Source organism: Myxocyprinus asiaticus, chromosome 1 (assembly GCF_019703515.2).
Source record: "Myxocyprinus asiaticus isolate MX2 ecotype Aquarium Trade chromosome 1, UBuf_Myxa_2, whole genome shotgun sequence".
NCBI lineage: Eukaryota > Metazoa > Chordata > Actinopteri > Cypriniformes > Catostomidae > Myxocyprinus > Myxocyprinus asiaticus.
In genome coordinates, this window is record NC_059344.1 from 5,224,433 (window position 1) to 5,250,617 (window position 26,185).

The 26,185-nt window shown below is 37.7% G+C and overlaps 1 protein-coding gene across 11 annotated transcripts in view; it reads left to right on the forward strand.

Moving 5' to 3' along the window:
- The window catches only part of LOC127441531 (signal-induced proliferation-associated 1-like protein 2), a 79,378-nt gene that overhangs the window by 24,487 nt on the left and 28,706 nt on the right, over positions 1-26,185 (forward strand). For 8 of the 11 annotated variants that reach the window (XR_007897329.1, XR_007897325.1, XR_007897330.1 and 5 more), the window contains exons 1-8: positions 4,631-4,780; positions 9,243-10,892; positions 15,398-15,522; positions 19,013-19,201; positions 20,636-20,810; positions 23,029-23,132; positions 24,854-25,011; positions 25,258-25,861. Coding sequence is in view for 7 of the 11 variants with exons in the window: in XM_051699116.1 (XP_051555076.1) it covers positions 9,770-10,892; positions 15,398-15,522; positions 19,013-19,201; positions 20,636-20,810; positions 23,029-23,132; positions 24,854-25,011; positions 25,258-25,861 (2,478 nt within the window). In the remaining 4 variants the exon portion in view is untranslated. Of the gene's footprint in view, positions 1-4,541; positions 4,781-9,242; positions 10,893-15,397; positions 15,523-19,012; positions 19,202-20,635; positions 20,811-23,028; positions 23,133-24,853; positions 25,012-25,257; positions 25,862-26,185 lie in introns of those variants that run through there. The other 3 variants (XM_051699085.1, XM_051699078.1, XM_051699093.1) reach the window with 2 other exon arrangements.

Here is a 26,185-nt window from a genome sequence, read left to right on the forward strand (position 1 = left end):
TCGACCATCCTTGCTTTTGAAGAACTAGGCTGTTTTTGGAGGCTCCTTATATACTATGACACGATTGCCTCACCTGTTTAACATCTGTTTCACATTGCCTTGTTATTTCAACTCTTCAAATTATTATTGGTCTTAAATTGCCCCTGTCTGAATGAAATTCACAAGGTAAAACATATATATATATATATATATATATATATATATATATAATGTGTAGTTGTAGTGCTTTCAATATAGAAAAGGGTGAATATAATTTACAAATAACTCCTTTTTGTTTTTATTAGCATTTTTTCATACTGTTCCGACTTTTTCGTAATTGGGGTTGTAATACGCTGATAGATCCATCCATCCATCCATCGTTAATTTCAATACAAGTGCTCCATCTTGGGCTAAATAATCTCTTGCCTCAATAACCATTAACTTGCATTGCGTGTGTTGTCCATAAAATGAAAATGAATGGTGACTGAGGCTGTCATTCTGCCTAACATTTCATGACATATTTTTTTGGGGTGAACTATCCTTGTAATGTTCTCAGCAGATGAATTCTTACCCAATCAACTTATTATTAATCTCGTAATAAGCCCTATAAACCATTATTTTAAAACACAACATGGCGTGCACTATAGCACATAGTTGGCAGACAAGTGGAAAAAGACAGTTTACTTTGCGTCCAGTTCCAGCTGCTGATTAATCATGCATGAACTCATGACAAAAGAGACAACAGGTGATGCGCCTGCAAAAAAAATAAAAAATAAAAATAAACAGGCAAGAGACTACAGGAAAAAAGGTTGCAGTACAGAATACAATGCTGACACTACATAGTGTATAAGAAATATTAATTAAATATTTAAGATGTTTCATAATGGTCTTTAAAAAAATGAAAGATACACGGCAAACAAAAGTAATAATGCAATACTTGCTAAATATGCCTAGTAAAATCTCCCCTCACGAACATATTTACAATCAAATACACACTGGCACATAGTGGAGACTGGGGCAATATTAAACCCTTTTTTGCATATCTAGGGCCTTTAGTGACCCGGGCCGTGACCTTATTCCCACACCTCTTTAGTATTCCTAAATCTTTCTCTTCTGAATAATAATAAAAAAATTAAAAATAAAAAAAAAAGACAAAATTGCAAATATATATTTTTATAACTGCATAATTACCAAAAGTGTATAGGGTCATTAAAAACCTGAGGTATGTAATTGTGTCGTTTTTTTTTTTTCACACTTCCATAAATCATATTTCTATGATTTTTTTTCATATCTATATAAGTTCACTATCACAGGATATATATATATATATATATATATATATATATATATATATATATATATATATATACACAGTGGTGTGAAAAAGTGTTTGTCCCCTTCCTGATTTCTTATTTTTTTGCATGTTTGTCACACTTAAATGTTTCAGATCATCAAACATGTTTAAATATTAGTCAGAGATAACACAAGTAAACACAAAATGCAGTTTTTAAATGAAGGTTGTTATTATTAAGGGAAAACAAAATCCAAACCTACATGGCCCTGTGTGAAAAAGTGATTGCCCCCTAAACCTAATAACTGGTTGGGCCACCCTTAGCAGCAGCAACTGCAATCAAGCGTTTGCGATAACTTGCAATGAGTCTTTTACAGCGCTGTGGAGGAATTTTGGCCCACTCATCTTTGCAGAATTGTTGTAATTCAGCCACATTGGAGGGTTTTCGAGCATGAACTGCCTTTTTAAGGTCATGCCACAGCATCTCAATAAGATTCAGGTCAGGACTTTGACTAGGCCACTCCAAAGTCTTCATTTTGTTTTTCTTCAGCCATTCAGAGGTGAACTTGCTAGTGTGTTTTGGATCATTGTCCTGCTGCAGAACCCAAGTTCGCTTCAGCTTGAGGTCACGAACAGATGGCCGGACATTCTCCTTCAGGATTTTTTGGTAGACAGCAGAAATCATGGTTCCATTTATCACGGCAAGTCTTCCAGGTCCTGAAGCAGCAAAACAGCCCCAGACCATCACACTACCACCACCATATTTTACTGTTGGTATGATGTTCTTTTTCTGAAATGCGGTGTTACTTTTACGCCAGATGTAATGGGACACACACCTTCCAAAAAGTTCAACTTTTGTCTCGTCAGTCCACAGAGTATTTTCCCAAAAGTCTTGGGGATCATCAAGATGTTTTCTGGCAAAAATGAGACGAGCCTTAATGTTCTTTTTGCTCAGCAGTGGTTTTTATCTTGGAACTCTGCCATGCAGGCCATTTTTGACCAGTCTCTTTCTTATGGTGGAGTCATGAACACTGACCTTAACTGAGGCAAGTGAGGCCTGCAGTTCTTTGGATGTTGTTGTGGGGTCTTTTGTGACCTCTTGGATGAGTCGTCGCTGCGCTCTTGGGGTGATTTTGGTCGGCTGGCCACTCCTGGGAAGGTTCACCACTGTTCCATGTTTTCGCCATTTGTGGATAATGGCTCTCATTGTGGTTCTCTGGAGTCCCAAAGCTTTAGAAATGGCTTTATAACCTTTTCCAGACTGATAGATCTCAATTACTTTCTTTCTCATTTGTTCCTGAATTTCTTTGGATCTCGGCATGATGCCTAACTTTTGAAGATCTTTTGGTCTACTTCACTTTGTCAGGCAGGTCCTATTTAAGTGATTTCTTGATTGAGAACAGGTGTGGCAGTAATCAGGCCTGGGTGTGGCTAGAGAAATTGAACTCAGGTGTGATAAACCACAGTTAAGTTATGTTTTAACAGGTGGGGCAAACACTTTTTCACACAGGGCCATATAGGTTTGGATTTTGTTTTCCCTTAATAATAACAACCTTCATTTAAAAACTGCATTTTGTGTTTACTTGTGTTATCTTTGACTAATATTTAAACTTGTTTGATGATCTGAAACATTTAAGTGTGACAAACAATAAAAAATAAGAAATCAGGAAGGGGGCAAACACTTTTTCACACCACTGTATATATATATATATATATATATATATATATATATATATATATATATATATATATATATATATATATTTGTTTATTACAAGACAAATGTATACAAATGACTACTAGATCACATTGATTTTCTGTGCAACAATATTAAATTATCTGTATTGCACATGCGTGTGCACATACAAATTATACATGCTATTTCCTACTCAAGGTGACGCTGTTGTTTCGGTGATCGACTTGATTTACAATTGACGAAGAAGAAACGTTGAAGTAAACTATAACAAGTTTAACACATGCACGGAATGATTTTGCTATTGGCATTTGGTTGTACTACTGAAATTCTGTAAGTTGTGCATCTATTTAGACTCAGTAAGTGCCTGAGAAAATACATATGTGTTGCTTCTGTGTAGCTGATGTGTATCTTAAATGTTATGTGTAGCTCAATATTTGTTTGACAGCCAGTTGCATCTCATGGAATTTCAGTGTGAAAGTAATGAATCCTGTTCTAGATTAGTTGCATCATCGTTCTTAAAAATATATATTCTATTCTATTGATTTTCTAATTTTCTTGAAAATGTTTTGAAAATTTGACACAGTCTGGGCATTTTGTAGATCCATTTTTGATAGAAATCCATGCCGGGTCACTAAAGACTCGAAGTAGGCTTTGTAATAATATTTGGTGAAACACCCATGCATTTAAGGGTTAAACTTAAACAGTAAAACACTTGCAGTATAAAACACAAAGGTAACACTTTACAGTCAGGTTCCATTTGTTAACATTAGTTAATGCTTTAGATATCCTTAACTAACCATTAACAATATATTTGTTACACAATTTATTAATCTTTGTTAATGTTAGTTAATAAAAATACAATTGTTCATTGTTAGTTCATGTTATAAGTTTATTGTGCATTAACCAATGTTAACAAATACAACGTTTGATTTTAAACATGTATTAGTAAATGTTGAAATTAACATTAACTAAGATTAATAAGTATTGTTAACTAATGTTAACGAATGGAACCTTATTGTAAAGTGTTACCAACACAAAATCAAACCAACAAAAGGCACTCTACTATGTTTTCTATGAAAGTCAGAAAATGGTAAGTGAAACATCAGTATGTAGAGCGAAAGTAAGCCTTACATTGTCAGTCATTTATCATATCAGAAAGAGGAAACAGACCCTCTACAAAACCTGATATAGGTATATCGGATTGCAGTTAAATGCAGAGCAAAATGCAGTGGAATCCTGTTTTAATTAGGCTTCAAATGCGGGTACTTTGACAATAAAGGTGACCATTACATGCGTTCACTCCTCATACTGCAAATAGACCAGTCTTTTCCAAGTATTTATTTAATGCAACATTTCGGCCTGCACAAGGTTGAGATGCACTGGGGACAGTGTCGTTCCTAACGTTATATGTGCCCTAAAAACGGCTAGACCAAATATGTGCGTCTGTGTGCATATATGTTGGTCAATGGACGCCTGTGTGAAATAGCCAAGTCTGGTGTCGGGTGTGTGTGTGAGAGGGAGAGAGAGGAGAGAGAGAGCGCGCAAGGGCTCGTTGCACCACTGCACCTGCCTCGAGGTTGCAAATCACAGGAAGTCTGTGTGCAAAAGCGACACATTTCGTCGATTCGCCCTGCGTACGGATGAGCATAAATGACGTCAATTTGCTAAGAATTGCACGGAGGAAAAAAGAGAGCGGAACAGACTATCCAGCTGTCAGACATCGCTTTGTTGTCGGTGAGTTTCATTCGAGCCCGCAATGTCTGATGCGAGTGACACCGAATGCCACTGATGCTATTGGTATGGAGACAGTTGCGGTAGGTTTTGCGTTTGTACTGTAAGAGAAGCGATGTGCTCGTTTGCTTCTTTGTTCATTCGGTTTCTTCGTCCTGTTGATGTCATTGCTGAAATATGCCAGGCAGTGTCATTTTGTATTCTTATGTATTGCTTGTCTACTGGCTCGTATTATTGTTAACAGAAAGGATTTGTGAAAAGAGGAACAATACATTTGTATTTTATGAGTGGTCAGATGCAGGCAGATTATTAATGGCATCCCCACAGCGCTCGATGCGCAAAATTACTGCCCTCTTTTTTTTTTAGCGGCATTTGGGGCAATAGTGCAATTTGATGCATTGATGTTCTAAAGAAAGAAATGATAGTGCAGCACAAATATAATGCAGAGAATGATTTGATATACCGTGTTCATGATATTAAGCTTCCTCCTGTCTCCCTTTCAACCAGCCAGGACACTTTGAACCAGAGATGGAGATGCTGATATGAGCTGATAATAATAATAATAATAATAATAATAATAATAATAATAATTAATATACGGTTACAAAATGGACTTTCAGACCTTGGCAAACAGTATAGTGTATTAGACTTCCGATGCATTGGGGAAGTTTTCAGGAGGCCCCATCGTCCGGTGTGCAGAGCCGCTGTTGTGCGGGTCATCTGGGTGGATGTTCATGGCAAGACGATTTAGCCTAAAAAGCTGCCAGCATTACTTGCTTTGAAATCTATATAAAAATATTTAGATGTCAGCAATGCAGTTTTGACTAGTTCAGTTAGGACAACTCTCGGAGTAGTATAACATATATATTTTTTATTATATATATATATATATATATATATATATATATATATATATATATATATATATATGGCATGGTATGGGCTGGGTCTTGGCAGACTAGATCTGCTCTACGCATGTTGCTGCTGCTGCTACTACTTGACATGAGTAAATATGCTGCTGCTGTTGCACAGAACCCATGCGCTGCTGCTGCTGCTGCTGCTGAAAGAGAAGAGTGCTGCTTCTACTGAACAAACATAAAATCACCCCCCCCCCCCCCCCACCCCCACTGAGCAGGTCTAGACCTGTGGTCCTGGGGAGGTGGAGGGAGAAACGCTGCATGTTACCATGCTGCTGCAGCCGTGCCAGTACGATGCGTAGGCAGATTATGTAATTTGATAAGGAAAAAAACGGGTTCTGATTGGTTAACGTAGCAAGGTGTGCCGGGGTGACCTATCAGCATGCGCCACAAAGTTTCCTTAATGAACTTGATTTGTCATTAATAATTCAAATTGGAGATATATATACAATCCGATTTAAATTAGAAATAGTCCACATTGTATAACTTTTAAATGTGAATTATTATTAGCCTATTATTATTATTATTTGTCAAAAATGCATAGCAGATATCTACAGTGTAATTCTGACATTATTTTGAAATGTTCTCAACTGTTTGGTGCATGACGGAGCACGTCACTTTCGCAAACTCTTGCGTTTTCCCTTTCCGTCCTTACGACGCGCCAACACTATTGATATAAATGCATTCGCAGCGTTCTTTGTGTGTAGGCCAATGGTTCTCAAACGGAAAATTATGGCACCACTTTATAGTATTTTTTTCCCAACGGCACCCCAACCGCTGAAAAATAAATAAATAAACAAATATGCGATTGAAAGCGCCTTTATTTAAAAAGTTTAATATCAGCTCATTTCGAATCAGAGTCTCAGGCACATTTGAGAGACAGGTTATGATTGAGTAACTTGTGGATCAGAGTTGACTCGAGACATGAACTGTTCTAACTGATTCAATCCGATTTGGTGAACGGAATCAACCAGTGCACTGAAAATAACCATTTCAAAAGGGCGACTCTTTCATGATCCGGAAATCACTAGTGGATGCCTGCCTTAATGGATACCAGACCAATGTCTCAGAGGTTTTTTATTTTCCCTCATCATATTAGAAAAATATCAGTAAATATCGGTGGCTGATACATTGGTGCATCCGTAGTTTGCATCAGCCGTTCGTAAGATCTTACTTAAATTGGGATGTAAAGCTTATAATAGGGGCTTAGTAACTACTAGTTAGATTATAACTAACTTTGTTCTTAATTTGGTTGCACTATTTATTCTGAAGGCAGGATTTATCTAGTAGTTTGTAAGCTCTTCTAAAAGTACCTAAGGTGTAGTTGCATAATGTAATGTTTACCTATATATATCCAATAAACTGTGCATTGAAAAGCCATAAATTTCAGTGTTATCTTGTTATAGTGATGTTTTAAACTTTTGCCTCACACTTAACTATCAACAGTAATAAATTACATTTCCATTGAAATGCAAAAATAATCATGACATATATTAATAAGTACTGTATATTAAAGTGTCAATTATACATATTCGAGAACTGAATCTAAAATGAAAAAGGGGCAGTTAATAAACACTTTGCAAGGTATATAAGCTTTTAATTTATAAAAATAGCATGTAGCCAACCTCAGGAGGGATTTAGAAAGAGAAAGAGGTGTTTTATCAGTTCTGTTTTGTATATGATGAATACAAGTTTTGACTAGTAACAATTCAGTTGCAGATATCTGTAAAATACATTATGACTGTAATTCAATTCAAGATGTCTGCAACTCAATTTGTGACTAGTCAAAACAAAATTGCAGATATATTTAATTGTAATTCCTACTAGTAAGAACTGCATTTTTACTAGTGAAAATTGAGTAGATGTTGTGTCATGACTAGTAACGCTGGGGAATTTGAAGACAATTGTGCTTGCCATACATGTGGTCTGACAAACTTGTATTGCGCAGCCAATTTTATGGGTGAAGTAACAGCGAAGGCAAGGAAGTGTATAAAAAATGAAGCAAAACAACACTACCATGAAAGCCACACCATGTTTTCGTGGTCATTCGCATATGCCCATGATGTTAGTACTACATCTTTTTGTCAATCATATTAGACAAACTTGATTGCAAATGGATAGATTGGAGTGTGGGCCCATGATTGTGCAATGTTCAATGATATGGAATTAAAACAATGTTTTGGCTTCTACAGCCACTTTTTGTAATGTCTGTTCATTTAATTTACATTTTCATTCATGCATTTAGCAGACGCTTATCCACAGCCACTTACAGTGCATTTAAGGTATCAGTGGTGGCTGGTGCTTATCAAAAGTGGGCAAGCATAGACTTGGCTATTGTTTTTGATATCTGCAATGTTGATTCCAAAAGCGGTGAAATTTCTTAACGAAAATAATTAACTAAATTCAAAAATCTTTTTGAAACAATAGAAGCAAAATGTCAGATTACGAAAGGTAAAATAAATACATTATGTCAGATTGCAAATAACTGCATATGTGTATCTCTGACTCCAATCCGCCTAACACTTCACGCTCGACAGCGGTGCCTAAAGATTTCATACGCTGTCAAAGACATACATCAAGTATATATTATTGTTGCGAACTCCCGCCCATTTGAAAGCTCGAACAATCATCATATAGAGAAAATACATTGATTGAAAGCTTAATGTCAAATAGGCAATCAGATTGAGATCCCAAAAAATATTTTAAATTTATTGCAGGTTATCCCAATATGTACTAATATTTAGTTTAAGGGTGAAGGGAGACTGACTTGATTCAGTCATTTACAGTGCACTTTGTTGGCTGCAGTTCTCTGATTGGTAAAGCTTTCTTTACTGGACCATGGTTAATGTAGTTTTTCATCAGGAATCCTGTTTTCAAACACGATTTTTAAACAATGAAGTTGAAATAACGCAGACTGATGGCATAAACAGAAGTATATACAACCTTGGAGCTCATGGTAGGTCTGTCTGTAAATGTTTATAAGTTATCGTTGAAGATCAATTGGTCTATGGAAAAAATAAATTGGATTTTTACTTCCGGAACCAGACTGTTGTGCTCTATTATGCTCACGAGGTCCATAGACTCCCAGAGAAGCACAGCTTCTAGGCGGGACCCAAAATGACGCATTGAGAGCTTCTCGTCCAATGAACATCAATCTTTTGTGCTTTGATTTGAATGGGACCGGTATCTGCTATAGACATGTCATTAGCACGGCTTCAGTGGGACTCGATGGGTCATTTTCTATGGACATATTAATTTAGATTGCTATACTTGAACAAACAGCGTGATTATTTGCTAAAATATTGAATAGCACAAAGAGTGATTTGTAATTTAATTAGATTATTTGCACATATATGAAATTGCATTGCCGCATTTCTTGAGAAATGTTAGGATTTCCTGTGCAGTCTTAAAGCAATCATCACAGCAAGGTATACATTTTTTATATACATTAATATTACCTGGGAATCAAACCCACAACTTTGGCATCACTCGCACCATGCGCCACTAGTTGAGCCACAGGAACACTAATTTATTCAATGATTTACTTGTCTGTCACAATAACATGTCTTAAATTATGTTCATTTGTGGCCTTTTAATAACCTATAACTTTGGTCTGTCTGTGTTTCAGAAATTCAGTGGAGGATGCAGCCTTCGGTTGGTCTTTGAGGGCTTGGAGCTTGGGGGGCTTGTGGTCAGCAGGAACCAGAGAGTTACCGCCAAGTGTACCTGACTCAGAATGAACAAGAACAGGTTTCATTAGAAGGTCCAACTTCAGTCAGTCCACACATAATCATTTTCAGCCTGATGGGGTTTGGCTTACATCATTAATGATGAGAGTGATCTTCAAGAGTGTTAGACTTCAAGATGCCTAACGAGCGATTCAAGTCATCTCTTGGGCCTGTATGGCTATTATTTTATTCAAAAGCAGAAGGTTGTGCTCAGCCCATCTGAACATCTTGGTGGACAAGGAGCCAATCGAACAGAGCTCTTCATGGCTAGAATAGAAACATTTGTGTCAGTCACTTGAGTTTCCCAAAAACTCTTGGTTAGTGTTTTCACGCAGATGCAGTAATTTGGTGGGGAGAGGTTAGAAAAGGTGGCAAGGGAAACTGTGACAAGTAAAAGATTCCCTCCACCTCAAATCATCTGGACATCATGCAGTCAGACGATCTCTTCATCCGCAAGTTTCGCAGACAGAGCCCACGGCCGCCCCTGGTGACAGTGAATTATGATACCAAGCAAGATGGTGGTGTGCGGACACGAGTCATGGCCGAATGGCCCCCCAGGAGAGAGGGAGAAGGATCGGACAGAGAGAGTGTCACTCCCAAATCAGCCGAACTCAATTTGAGGTCGATGGGTCGTGGACACATCATGCAGCGCAGCAACAGCGATGTAACCCTCGGCGATCTGGATATGGGAGTGCAGGTCGGGAGAAAGATGCTCCGCACAGGAGGAGACAAAACCGGACTAGGTGGCCAGGGGGAGTTCCTCCACCGAGAATATGGGAGTCTCTCCTCGCTTGAGAGATCGACACAGTGCCTGGATCACAGTGGAGAGGAGCAAGGAGCTCTCAGTCCCCAAGCACTGCGCTTCAAAGATCCGTTAATTCTACTGGGGCTGCAAGGGATGCCTCCTGAACCTGATGGCTTCTTTCAAACACTCTCCACTCCGACAGTGGACACTTCGAAGCCAGCCAAGCCCCCCAAACCCGAGGGGCTTGGTAGAAGGGCCAAACCGTCCCTTCTGCAAGCCCCTCAATTCCCTTGTGATCAGGTCACAGCTGGTGCTTGGGTACGCAATTTTGCCCACTATGATGTGCAGAGCATTCTCTTCGACCTGACTGAGGCTGCCACCAATCGCGACAGCATTGGACGCAAGAAGAACATCACATCGGGTGCATCAGCTGCCTCTCAGCTTCGGCCACTCACACAATCCACACCATCCTCACTTTCTCAGGGTGGTGGGGGCATTGCGGGAAGTGGGGTTATCTTGGAGGATGTCGAGCAGTCTCTGCTGGATGAAGGAGATGGGAATGATAATGATCTCCTGCTCAGCTGTCCACACTTTCGGAATGAGATGGGTGGCGAGGAGAGCGGGGGTCTCTGCCTGTCGCGGGGCTGCAGAGGACGGTGGAGGAGCCTGCAGAGCCCCAACGATGCTGTGTCAATGTTAGAGGAGCCTAGGGAAAGCCACGTCCAACAACAGGGGAAGAGTAACTTCTTCATAGAACATGCAGACCTAGGTGCTCGCTATTATCAGAAGTACTTCTATATGAAAGGTGAGGGTGTGTGTGTGGATCCAAGTTTATTATAATCCAAGTGATTTTTAAAGTAAATTAATAGAAGTTACATAAAAAACTTTTGTAGGCTAAACAACCAAAACAAGAGAACTGTTAAGTTGAATTACTTATTGCTGTTTTATAAATCAGTAAATCAAGTCCACATTGGCCTACTTCGTAGCATGACAAAAATAAACTGTTGTTCAATTTTTAAATAATTTGTACATAGAAATTGAGAAACGCGACAATATTAGAACTCTCCCATTACTGTATAATTACTGAAACTCTTGCAGATGCACTTTTTTAAACTGTCTGCACAGCAAAATAATTCACTTATTTACACCGCATCTATGTCTTAGTTAGAATCAGTGCGTTCTTATTTTATCACATTGCTCGCAGTATACATATCATATAAGCATTATTGCAAGCACGCTGGGCAACATTCCACGAGTCCAAAATAATGAAAAATTACCGACTATGCTTTTCACTTTTGTTCTAAAGCTTCTTCTCGAGTGTCAGATGATGTTTCTTCAGCATTCATTTTTGTGTGGCACCACAAACGAGGTGAAGCATCTGGGCATCTGTCTGTTTAAAATTTGTGCATTATGATCGGTTGTCATTACTGATAGGACTATAGAATATAGAGTTCAGTGTCTCTGATCCGCTTTTGCATTGTCATTTCTTAACGGATTCTTAATGTCTGGAATTGGTTAGAATACTCAACTGATTCAACAACACATCAAGATGCTTAAGGTGTAGACTTGAATGGATTGCTGTAATTGGCAGCCGTAATTGTAATCGCAATTGATTTATTGAGCAACCCTAGTAAAACCGCAGGGAAGTTTTACATTATTTAGCTCTTTGAAGACACAAATGAGCTACCCAACAGAATATGTTGTGTCCTTACATAATTCTGCCTCAAGGTGGCACTCTTAACGTTGATTGGGAGATTTTACACCCTGTCTACACCAGATGTGAGAATTGCGTTGCATCAAATGCAAATCGCTCCCATTGTAATCAGTGGTGCACTGAAAGCGTCCGTTATGGTGTGTTGCACCGTGTCGACAGTAGTCGGATGCTCCGTTCTGTTGCTGACGCACTGCAGAGATACTCCAAACACTTTATAATCCCGTCCGTCTGAAATAAAATGATTTTACTCACCAAATGTCATACATGTCAGTCTTTTTGCTATGAATTTTATTCATTCATTAAGTGAATTTTATTCACTTCTGACTGTTATACTAAAGCCAATTGGTGATGTTTTTGGTCTCTGGTTTACTCATTTAAATCTTTTGTTTCTAAGTACATGTTGTTGTTATTTCCATATTTAAACACAGATGTCCATTGGAAAAAAATCAGGGGCACTGTGGAGTTCTGGTGGGTCTCTGCCTCACCTGCCAGTAGCTGCCATGCAAAGTGTGACAGAGATTTGGACCACATAATGACTTGGACATAATGATGGAAATACATGTGTCAGCAATTTGAGTACAATTAGGGGTTAGGAAATTACATTATTGACAGTTAATAGTATGGATATATGTGAATTAATATTTGGAGACGGTGGTTGATTTACCATAGTTATTCTTGGCTAAACCCTGAAAGTGTTCTATGGTATCATAATATCATATTTCTGCTAAATTTATAAATGCACTAAAGGAAACACAGAAACTTGTTTTAAATCCTTAGTCTGCTTAATTAGAGCTGTGTTCAAAATATTGATACGATGATACATACATTATCATGTTCTATTTGCTAATGCGCTAAATGTATCGATATTATGTAGCACTTTGAAAGTTTGAATGTAGTCTGTCATGCCACACAAATTGGCTGTTTCAGTCACCTTGAGCAGTAGTAGACAACCACATTTCAGTTGGATGAGACTCTTGCTACTGCCGCCAAATCAAAAACGTATGTGCATTTTGCCTAATCTCGGCAGTTGGGAGTAAGTCATGACTCATACGATTTCCAAATACCGCAAAACACGACTAGACAAGTATCTACCAGTACATATGTCAAGATAAAGCTGCAAAATGCGCTTCTTTTACTCTCAACCATGGTTTGAAATGAACCAAATGGGGGGGTATTTTTTGAACAGTGGCAGGTAATTTAGCTCATCTTCCCGCCCGCTGTACGTTTCAGACCCCATTTAAAATGAACATGTATCGTTATTAGTGCTGTTTGTCGAAGAAAATATTTAATTGCGATTAATTGCGTGATTTTCATAGTTAATCGCGATTAATCGATTAATTGTATTCCATATTATAATGACAGAAATTCATTAAAATAGCACCAATTCAAATTATGTTTTAGAGATTTTCTAAAATCTAAGTGGGAGGTTGAATAATTGAAAGAACAATTCCCTATAGGTTAATTATTCATTGCAATGGGCATTAAATCTCTTAAACCCTCATCCTCCGCAATATTAATCATGGCTATTCATTTTGCTACAGCAATCGTAAAGTCGCATTCACATGATTCACACTGTTTTAAACTCCTCATTAAAAGCACTTGCAGAGAACGTCTTGTTTTGCTTTTAGCCAGTACCGCCGCTCCCAATACATATATTACACAGTGCGAGTAGGGCAGCATCTTACCCTAGTGGGGCACCAGAAACTCCACCGGCTACCCTTCCTCACACATTATACGTTATTCAAGGACCCGATAGCAGTCGCGGAACACAGACGATAACGCGCGACCAGGGAGACGCTGATGCTTCACTCCAGCGAGTCATGGGAATGCAGCTTTTCACAGATTCCATCTGGGTTTGTTTTGTACAAAAAATATGGTAAAGAGATCCTTTCTCCATCACTTGATCACTGACACTGAATCACTGTGGCTGCATCCAAAAATATAGGTCTTGCTGCCTAATCAGTTAATGGCTTAACCGACAGCATTTTTGAATGAATGGAACTCTTAAGGAAATTGGTCTCAGAACAGTTCGAAAAGCACCATATTTTGATCCTACCTCCATTTACAGCCTCCGAAGGCAGCATTGTCCAGTTTTCAGACGTTTTGTGTGTTTGTGGTGTGTGTGCGACAATGTAATGACCCTGGAGGCCCGGACAGATCGCAAAGGTTCTGCCCTATTCCAACCAGTCTTCAGAACTCACACAGAACTAAATAAATGTCAGAATCTAATGTCAAATCTAATGTCAGATTAGTAAATGTGTTAATCATTATTTAGAAAAATGAATGCGTTCAAAGTTTTAAATGAGTCGCATGTGTTAACGGGTTAATTTTGACGGCCCTAATCTTGATTCGTATCTTATTGTGACTTTGTTGGTGATACCCAGCCCTACTCAAAATCATGCCTCTTACTGTGTACATTTATTTGGGTATGTTAACACCATCAAGTCCATTTTTAATTGTGGTAATTGTGTGAAAAGCTTAATATAGTGTAGTTAAGGGGGCCTGGGTAGCTCAGTGAGTAAAGACGCTGACTACCACCCCTGGAGTCGCGAGTTCGTATCCACTCTTTGTTCGTATGCTGAGTGACTCCAGCCAGGAAGGGAGGGTAGAGTCACATGGGGTAACCTCCTCGTGGTCGCTATAATGTGGTTCGCACTCGGTGGGGCGAGTGGTGAGTTGTGCGTGTATGCCACGGAGAATAGCATGAAGCCTCCACACTCGCTATGTCTCCGCGGTAACGCGCTCAACAAGCTAGGTGATAAGATGAGCGGATTGACAGTCTCAGACGCGGAGGCAACTGAGATTCATCCTCCGCCACCCGGATTGAGGCGAGTCACTACGCCACCACGAGGACTTAGAGCGCATTGGGAATTCCAAATTGGGGAGAAAAAGGGGACAGAAAAAAATAAATTTTATATATATATATATATATATGTGTGTGTGTGTAGTGTAGTTAACTTACATTTATCATTGCATCTTGAACTATTACTACAACACTAATCGATATTATAGATGGTATGGCTACTTTATCATATGCCGTGAAATGCAGAATTCATGTACTTCTTGTTTTCATGTCATGGTGAATCTGTGGTTCCATTTAAACCAACTTGCATCGCATCAACTAGCTTTTAATGAATGAATGGCATAATATTGAAAGTTGAAAAGTTATTGCAGTTCTGTGGGAATGTCACAACGTAAGACAAAATAACCATTGACCAAAATAACTGGTATTTTTATGAAAAGTTATAGAGTAAAATTCCCATCTTGAGCAAATATTGAGCAAAGGTCATTTTGCCACAAAAGTGTCCAAATAACTAGCTGTTATAATGCCACACCATCTGTTAATTTATATATTTAAACCTACAAATTGGGGAGTTTTATTTTTTGTATTTTTTCTTGATTTTACTTAATTCGTGAATGGATTCACTCAGACTCTTAACACTATTTAACACATTGTAATTTGGCCGTTATGCACACTTGTACTTCCGAGTAACAGAAAATAAAGGAAGTTTGATTACAGTTCCTCATTTTCTAGTTTTTAAAATTCTAGTGTTTGTTTTTAATGTAAAAATCTTAATTCTCCTTTTGTATTTCAGACCATCAGAATTTCTTTGGTATGGATGAGCGTTTGGGGCCAGTGGCTGTCAGTTTCCGAAGGGAGGAAAAAGAGGGAACAAGTGGGTCCCAGTACAACTACAGAATCATTTTCAGGACCACAGAAGTAAATACTCTTACACACAGAAGACTTTCTGTAACCTTTTCACAATTTCAGGGGAATAATATCATTTTTGCTTTGAATTTGTTTTCCTCAAGGTCCTATTATTATGTTATTCAAGGTTTATTGCACCACATCCACTGTCCAGCCTCTCTCTGACCTTTACATTGTGTCCTAAACAGACATGTGGCAATAAAGCAACAAAAGCTGTCTTTCATGTAAATTACATGTAAAAGTGTTTTTTTGCTAACCAGCCACAATATTCTATCTATTACTTGGTTTCAATTTGTTTGCATAGTCTCGCTTGGTATCTCCGTCCATTGTGAAATCTCATTGGTCCAAAATCCTGCTCAACATAACTGTTAATTCAACATGAAATATCTTATGCTTTGCTTAGTTTGTGTCGCGCAACAGATTGTTTGTTGCATCCCGTCTGGTTAGAACATCATATTAGAATTACATGGGCTATTTTTTGCTACATTACTGTAGGATTTTATATGTAAATAATTAGTTTAAGAATCTTGGCCGCGTTTGACCTCCAAAATAAAGTAGGGAAATATATGCGGGATTAACAACACTTGAGCAGATTAGAAATCTGATTAAAATTCTCCACCATTCAGTATGTGATACAACAGGCTCGTTGTATCTACTAATAATTTATATGCAGGAAATTTAGCTTAATAAGGGAATTAGTGATTGATTTGGTGAATAGTAAAAGAATCAATGTTTACGTCCGATCAAAGTCTTCGGCTAGCGATGAGTTGATCAGAACGTAAAATTAGTTCTTACGGTAATACTACTTTCATGGCCATTGAAAATAATATCAAAAATAGATTGAAATACTGTTTATGATCATGTAGCTTAGGATCGACAGATCTCAAGGGACCGATATAATTTAATAAAATATACAGTCAACTTCTCTTTGAATACAAACAAGTCTTTATTAACTAATCTACAACAAACAACTAAACTAAATCATAGACAAACAAACATAAACGGGTTGGTAAGTGAGCTATGGTAGAAGATGAATGGAAAATTATAGTCTATAGACCTTGCCTTGAACAAAACCTGAGAACTTCAATTTAGAACTTCATGAGATCGGGTTACTCAAATTATATTAAAGAAAGCACCAGATTTCAACGAATGTCTGGCGGTCTGTACTTGTATTGCATGCTTTGTTTGGCGTGTGGAGTTCTTAAAAGTCCTTTGGCTTGGTTCAGTTCCAGGAGGCCTTTGTTTGGTTCAATGGATGGGTGATGAAATGACCAGGTGGAGCCCCGGAAGCGAGGATTCCCGCAAGGGGGACTCGGGACTTCCCAGGACAGAGATCAAAGTATGTGTAAAACCTTAGAGCAGAGAAGAGAGAGTGAGCTCCTTATAACTTTGCATTCCGAGCTTTCCTGAACTTTACACCTGTCCGGCACCTGGGCAGCGGGGCGCCGAAGCAAAGCCAGCCGAAGAAGGGCTAAGAGAAGAGCAAGATCCAAGAGCCAAGAGAATGAGTTCATCCTAGGCAGGGCGGTTTTGTTGAGTTGAGGTTGGCCGCACCCCAAATGTGTCTTGAGCCAATCAGAAGTGTCTTTTGCTGGGTCACTTGGTCATTTCTGTCCTCCTCTCAAGATAATGAATTTATGGCCCATTGTTATTTTTCCCCCTCAAAAAGTGAACATTTTAATCACGAAAACTATAACTGCAAATAACCTGAATATACTTCACATCATCATTCTGGAATTTAAGAGACAATCAATTACATACCAAACACTTGTACTTTCTTATTAAATTACAGTTATAATAAATAAATAGATAAAACTTCCTACTAATTAGTTTGTTAGTTTTAAACACAAATAAAACATTAAATTGTCAGAGTTATCATCTGTATAGGATGCATTTGTCCATATTTTTTGGTGTAATTCTACACATGGCTGTGTATTTGGATTGTAGTGAAATAAGAAAATTCCAAAGTCCATGTCAAATGTTCATGAATTAAGCTTCATGTGAGCTGGTGAGCCGGAAACGTGCCTCATGATTAGTATAAAAATTGTAAGTATAGAGAGTTGGTTTTATTGAAGAACCATGGAATGTCTTTGTTCTGTTTCTAGGAGTGTGTTCGGACAGATCTGCCCTTTGTATATAAGATATTTAAGTTAATAATTACCAGATGCCAGAAATTCAGACTGGCCGACACCAGTCCGAATATCTTTATTGCTCAGGAGAATGTCAGTGTAGATTCTGTATTTAAGTCATTCTGTGTAGAATTGTTCACTTTCTTTTTCTCAATTTTTCTTCTGCCTCCAAGGCTCTACAATACCTTTAAGGTTTAGCCTCTGTTATAATTAGCTAAATGTCCACAGAGAGGCGCCAAAAGCGAGTTCTGAAGCAAGTTGTTTTCAGCTGTATAGGCTGTAATACAGTGAAGAAAAATGCTTATTTTATAAATTGAACACCCCATCCCAAACTCATACCTAAACCTAACCATCAGTGGAGAAAAATGTAATGTTACAGGGAAAATGCAACTTCCGAATCACGCTCGTCACTGGTTATGTGAATGTGATTACTTATGGTTTTAACGCAGTATCCGGGGTCTATATGCTGCTAATGCAGCACACTTCTAGTCGGCTTAGGGAATGTAAACATGCTGGATCCTTGCAAAAATGTCTGAATATGAGATGGTGCTTGTCGGTGAATCGGCATAATGTGGTTGATCCTAGGGTTCCGAAAGTATTGGAAACTACATGCCAACCCCCCATGTGATCATGTTTCCAATATAGTTGGCTCTGTATCATCCTTTTTACATTGTAATAGGTTCTAATCTATGCTGCATAAAATATTAAAGCCAAATTGTAATGATCATGTAACGACCTTGTTAAAAATAAACTTAGCCACAATAAGCCACTCATTTGTAATGTTGGGATCTTTCAGAAGGCTAAGCAGAGTTGCAGGTGCAATCTAGAAATGGCACAAAATTCCCCATATGTCTTAGTTCAATACCAGCTAAAAAAATAGTATCGTCTTCTGGTGTTTAGGAGTAATTTGAATTTTATTCAAAGAGACTTTTATCTAAAGAGACATAGTGTACATTTTATCAGTGCAATTTAATTGCAATTTTTACAGTCATTTTAGGGTTTTAGGGTTTGTTGATCATTTACATCGTCATGGCAACAAGGTTGTAATATTGCCTATAGCTTTACACAGAAAAGGTTTGTAAGTGATTTTACCACACTAAAATCATGTTTACATGCATATTGTTTACATCTTGTGCTATACTTTTGAAACAGTGAATATTTTAACGTTTACGGATTGGCCCCCATTCACTTCCATTATAAGAGCATCATTGGAACCCAGATATTTGCTTTTTTAAAGTAAAGGAGGGAAGAGTCAAAATACATTTTTATGGTAATTAATATTATGCCACAAATGCTGTCGACTGAGCTGATCTTGTATTGAACCCAGAATATTCCTTTAACGGAGTGGTCTTGTCCCTGCCATTTTCCTGTAGCTAAAGACGCTGCGTGGTTCAATCCTGGAGGAGTCTGTTCCCTCTGCAGCACGGCACACTACGCCACGTGGACTTTCACCCAAGAGACTGCTGGAGTTCATATTGCCTGATCTTAATCTACAATGCCTCAGACTGGCCTCCACCTCCCCTAAAGTCAAAGACACGCTGCTTAAACTGGATGAGCAGGGGGTGAGCGAGATTTAACATCAGACCATTTTCTGGTCTAGTTCTGCAGTACTGAATGTTGGGGTGTGAAAGATACTGTAAGGCGACTAGAACAAATGTTGGGAAAGTTACTGTGAAATTGTAGCTTCCCAAGCTTCATGCTACTCATAATTTCAAGAAGTTTCAAAAAGTAGTTAAGCTACCCTACAAGCTACTAGCAAAGGTAGTTAACTAAATATAGGATTTTAAGATTAGATTTAATTCTATAATAAGAACAGTATTTATCTGGCACAAAAAAACAGTGAGGATCTAGATTAGGGTGACAGCATTAAATTGAACAGATACATTTACACAAAATACAACTAATAAAACTAGAAAGCACCCTAATTTTTATTAAAATAATAGAAAATTCTCTCATCATTTACTCACCCTCACGCCATCCCAGATATGTATGAATTTCTGTCTTTACAGAACACAAATGAAGATTTTTAGAAGAACATCTCAGCTCTGTACAATGCAAGTGTACTTTGAAGCTCCAAAAAGCACATAAAGGCGCATAAAATAATCCATACAACTCCAGTGGTTAAATCCATATCTTCAGAAGCGATATGATAGGTGTGTGTGAGAAACAGATCAAATTTAAGTCATTTTATCTATTAATTCTGCTCCCTGCCCAGTATGTTGCGATATGCACAAAGAATGCAAATCGCCAAAAACAAAAGAAGAATGTGGAAGTAAAAGTGGACATTTAAAGTTAAAAAAGGACTTAAATATTGTTCTCACCCATATCGCTTCTGAAGACATGGATTTAACCACTGGAGTCGTTTGGATTAGTTTTATGCTCCCTTTATGTGCTTTTTGGAGCTTCAAAGTTCTGGTCACCATTCACGTGCATTGTATTGACCAACAGAGCTGAAATATTCTTTTTAAAAATCTTCATTTGTGTTCTGCAGAAGAAAGAAAGTCATACACATCTGGGATGGCATGAGGGTGAGGAAATGATGAGAGAATTTTCATTTTTGGGTGATCTATAAATAATATATATGTTTTACAGCATTTATTAATCTTTGTTAATGTTTATTAATAAAAATACAATTGTTCATTGTTAGATTAGATTAGATTCAACTTTATTGTCATTGTGCAGAGTTAGTTCACATTGCATTAACTAATGTTAACAAAATACAACTTTTGATTTTAAACATGCATTAGTATATGTTGAAATGAACATTAACTAAGATTAATAAATGCTGCAAAAGTATTGTTCATTGTTAGTTCACGTTAACTAATTTTTTTTATCTAATGTTCACAAATGGAACCTTATTGTGTTACCCAAACATTCGCCTATGACAGCAAAATCCAAGCAAAATTCGTGAAGGGAGGGCATGGCTTCCTTAAAGGGGAAGCTACATATTTTTTTTATATAATTTAACCCTTGTTAATTTGTGTTTGTGTGTGAAGCTGAATTTCCAGCGTAAGGTGGGGGTGATGTACTGCAGAGCAGGGCAGAGCACTGAAGAGGACATGTATAACAATGAGAGTGCTGGACCGGCGTTTGATGAGTTTCTGGACCTCCTAGGCGACAGGGTGCGACTAAAGGGTTGGGAGAAATACAGAGCTCAACTAGACACCAAAAGTGAGACAACAATTCAGCACACACTCTCGGTCTTTATATAACTGCATAATATTTCAATGTTACAACAACATAAGTGTTAATAGTGTGGGGAATCGACTAAGAATGAATTGTGCTCGCTGATAGTGTCATTAATTTGCGCACGCTGTCTGCATTGTTTTAACACCTGATTCACTAAAAGAACTATGCACAATTTGCACAATGCAATTTCAGATCTTGCTGGTCAGTTCTAAGTGCTAGGTTGGGAGAATGCAGCAGACTACTGCAATATGGCATACTTTACTGGGACTACAGCATCACTACACCACTGTGATCCAGGCACCTGAATCTGCTCTTTAAAATGCTGAAAGTTTGCACTGGTTACATGCCAGGCTAAAACACTCTTCTCCATCATTTGATCAGCATTTGCTGAATCACTGCTGCCATGTTCACTAGAAAATGAACACACGCTTCTATTTTAAACAACATTCTGTTTAATGCTTGCTTTCCGTTAACGGTAAAAGTACAAAGTTATTGGCATCCGGTAAATAGTGCTGAGTTTTATGAATAAGGCACAATCTACAATTGTCCTAATTTACATTCAACCCCAATTCTGAAAAAGTCAGGACAGTATGGGAAATGCAAATAAAACAAAAGGAGCGATTTGTTAATTCTATCAACCCTGTGCTGTATTGAAAGCACTGCAACAACACATTATTCCACACGCTAAACTTAACAAACTTGTGTCTTCAGTGCCCAAACGCTTAATAAGTGTTATTAGAAGAGATGGTGATGTTACACAGTGGTAAACACTCGAATTGAGGTTGTATAAAGGAGGCATGCTTGCATTAAAAGGAATCACAGTGAATTTAAACAGCGCAGTGCTATTTCATTGCACATGGTTAAACTGGATTGAGCACTCTTTAGTGAATTCACTACTTATTTTTCATATAATTGCTAAGGCTGTCAATTGTGCATGTTAATTCAGTGTGATTATATAAAAATAACACTTAAAATTTGTTATTGCATTTAATCATCCCCCCTGTCCATACACAAATTCCGTGATCAGAATTTCTTTCTACCAACAGAGCAATTCAAGTTTGAAGGACCACCTATATGTCTTTGCGAGTCATAGTCATCAGGGGGCAATCAGCGCAACTCCAGCTGTAAAAAGTTAAAAAAGAATAGTTCACCCAAAAATGAAAATTCTCTCATCATTTACTCACTCAATCTACTGAACTCAAATGAAAATTTTTAGGAGCATTTCTCAGCTCTTTTGGTCCATACAATGCAAGTGAATGGGTGCCAAACATTTGAAGCTCCAAAAATCACATAAGTCATCATAAAAGTGTTAACCACTTTTCAATATCTTCAGAAGTTATATGATAGGTGTGGGAGAGAAACAGATCAATATTAAAGTCCTTTTTTTACTATAAATTCTCTTCTCTGCTCAGTCAATCTCCACTTTCACTTTCACATTCTTCTTCTTTTGAAGATATGGATTTAACCACTGGTGTCATATGGATTACTTTTATGCTGCCTTTATATGCTTTTTGGAGCGTAAACATTTTGGCACCCATTCACTTGCATTGTATGGACCTACAGAGCTGAAATATTCTTCTAAACATATTTAAACAATATTCAGTCATACACATCTGGGATGTCATGAGGGTGAGTAAATGATGAGAGAATTTTCATTTTTGGGTGAACTATCCCTTTAACATGCAGTTATATAGGCAACAAACCACACTACTGAGAGTCCTCTCGGTTAAAAAAAAAAAAAAAAGAATCCTCAAGAATGAGCCCTCACACAACAGGACTCAACTCTGAATGTGTTTTTCAAAGTTTCAAAAATGAATTTTAACTTAACACTGCATCCTAAAAATGCAGCATATACTGTATGTGCAAGACGGCTAAACTGAAGCATGATTTAACCACAGTGATCACGGTCTGATTATTTACGTGTGATTGAAATGACTGTGACCACATTTATTCAATAATCTGATTAAAATATTTCAAAGATTGATAGCCCTAATAATTGCACAAAATTACAATAACATAAGTGTTAATTGTTTGTGTCTTACATTAGTATAATGTCATTTGTGATTTTTTTGTTTGAGATTGTTCTGTGAAAAAACAAACGTCAATCCAATGTTTCCACAAACTACACACAGATGATAGCAGATTTAGATGAAAAAGAGACCTAATGTGTATTAAATTGTGTATATGTGTTTATTTTCAGCGGACTCCACGGGGATACACTCTCTGTACACTCGCTACCAAGATTACGAGATCATGTTCCATGTCTCCACCATGCTTCCATACACACCCAACAATACACAACAGGTAAGCTACAGAACAAGTGGACACCCCCTAAAAATGTGTCATTTCTGAACTCTGGACCATTCATATACACATTTTCCTTTGTGTGAGTGATTTGGTGACTCCCTTGGCCAAGTAATGAATTAAACACAATGTTAAAGAGACCAAAAAAAGATTCTGTCATCATTTACTCACCCAGTTTTGGAGAATGCATGAATGGTGACTGGAAATGTCAAGCCTAAGAAAGGATCCAAAACCACCATGAAATTATCATCATGCCAAGCTCTACCATTTTTATCATTTTGGGGTGAACTATCCCTTTAAGCATTCAATTTGTCATCAGGGTGAAATAACTTATTAGTCATTTTACATAAATAAAGCAGCAGTAAAATAAACTGTAAAAAGGAAAGATGGGATGTGATGGTGCTTTTGGGAGTCTACGGAGGGAGCGTATTTTAAGGGACCGTGGAATTTTTTTGGCTCATGATGATTTCAGTGATGATGGCCTATTATTGGTTCTGGGTCCCAAATGCCCTTAGTAGTTATTAAGTGTAATAATTAGGACATTGAGATGTAGACTAAGAAATTAAAGGGGAGTTCACCCAAAAATTTAAATTCTGTCATTTTTATGCATCCTCATGTTGATTCAAAACCATATGGCCTTTTTTCACAAAACAAAAAAATAATTTACTTGTTTGGAATTTTGATAACAGTTGGTTTTTACACTGCCTATGTTTGGAATGTGATGCCATGCCCCCTTGGTGCATTAAAAAAATAAATAAAGAATAACTGAGTGAAATCGAGCATGAAGTGAAATCTAGACCAAAACATGAGACCATTTTTATATAATGAAAATAAAAAGTTGATAATGAATAAACTATATAATGAATTCAAACTTGAAGCACCACTTTCAGCCTTCACATTCAGCAAGGGGCAGTAAGCGCAGCTCCAGCTGTACAGGCAACGGAACTCAACAGAATACAGGGGTTCCGAGACGGGTTTTAAAGTTTAAACTACATTTAATTGTTACAGCATCCTAAAAACGGGGCAACACAATCAAAGTGAGATGATCCAAATGATAGACCAATGAAAATAGTGCAGAGAGACGCAAGGACGTGTCCTGTGAAAAGGTAGCCCAAGTCTACCTTGGACAGATTGACAGATTGATTGTTTAATGATATAAAAATAAAACAATATTTTGACTTCTAAAGTACCTTTTTTTGTTGTTTAAATAATGCTTTACTCGTCTGCCATAATAATGTAATAATTAATATTATCAATTAAATTATCAAAGTTAATATGTGACCTGCTTCATTATTTTGAGTCGAATTGACCCAGAATCACATTTAAACATTTATGCACTAAAGTGAAAAGGAAGGCTTCACCTTTTGAATTATCTAATTTGTATTTTTCTATCCCAAACTGTTGCCTAGATATAATCATTTAAATTATGATTTTTTTTAATAAAACAGACTCTAAAGCTATATATATATATATATATATATATATAGAAGTTGTCAACTTCTTTTTTGTGTTCCATGAAAGAAAGTAATGTGGATGAGTAAATTGTGACCGAATTTTCATTTTTGGGTGAACTATTTGTTTAACATAATAATAATAATAAAAATAATAAGAATAATCCATTATATTTGAGTGTTGTGCAAACTAACTATATTTTTGTCTGTCTAAAAAGCTAATGTGTGAAGGTCTCCCCCCCCCCCCCCCCCCCTGTATTTCTGTCCTAGTTACTGAGGAAAAGGCATATAGGGAATGATATAGTCACAATAGTCTTCCAGGAACCAGGCGCTTTACCCTTCACACCAAAAGCCATCCGTTCTCACTTTCAGCATGTGTTCATCATCGTCCGAGTGCATAAGCCTTGCACTGACAATACTTATTACAGGTAAGAGAGTAGACCAAACGTGCTGGAGGAAAAGTAATAGGGATTATACCAGACCCTTCTCATATTTTCAAGTAACGAGTTTAAAAAAAATGTAAAATGAAAATGAGAGTCCAATACCAATAAATGAAAAAAAGTATATCACTTACAGTATATTGGCCAATAACCAGTATGGTCACGATATATTGTGCATATCTAGAAAAAAAAATAAAAATAAAATTAAATTTGCCTTTATCTAATTTTTTTTAGAGTGGCTGTAACTCGCTCCAAGGACATCCCTCTCTTTGGTCCTCTTTTCCCTAAAGGTGCACGCTTCCCTCGTTCTCCTGCCTTCCGTGACTTTCTCCTTGCCAAAGCCATTAACGCAGAAAACGGTGCTGAGAAATCAGAGAAATTCCGCTCCATGGCCACACGCACACGGCAGGAGTACCTGAAAGACCTGGCGGAGAACTACGTCACCACCACGCCCATTGATTCTTCCACCAAATTCCCGCTGCTATCGTTGGGCGGAAAACGCAAAGAAAAGTTAAAGGGAGCTAAGGGGGCAGAGCTCCATAGCGCTGGTGCTTTAGTGTGGGCTGTCACAGCAATTCAGGGTGGCCAGTGCAATGGGCTGAACCTGCCCTGCCTGCTGGGTGTGTCGGCAGAATCGGTAGTGCTCATCGAGCGATTCACGCGAAGGGTGGTATTCAATTGCAGCTGCCGCGATGTGATTGGCTGGAAGGCAGTGACAGAGACGGGAGCTCAGGGTGGGCCTTGCCTGGATGTCTTCTACGAGAGGGGCGAGGCGGTGACTGTGATTGTGCCAGACAGCCAAGTGGAGGATATTAAGGAGGTGGTCCAACGATTGGAGGTGAGAATTTTAGTTATCTAATTTACTCTGATATCAAAGAGTCAAACAGTTGGATTTTTTTTCTAAGAGAAATTAATTTAAAAAAATAATGTATAAACCTTTCAACAAAGATGTGCCTAGAGCACCGAGAAGTATGCTTATGATAAAAGCAATTATATATGCTTCTGTAGATGCCAAAGGCCAGTGTGAAATTTATTTTTTAAAAGGTTGTGTTTAATAGTCGAATTGTCAGTAAAGAACTACACTACACATGAATCCTGAAGAAAATCCATCAATTAGGGAATGGTCGGTTTCCCTACATTCTCAAACTACTTGTATAATTGT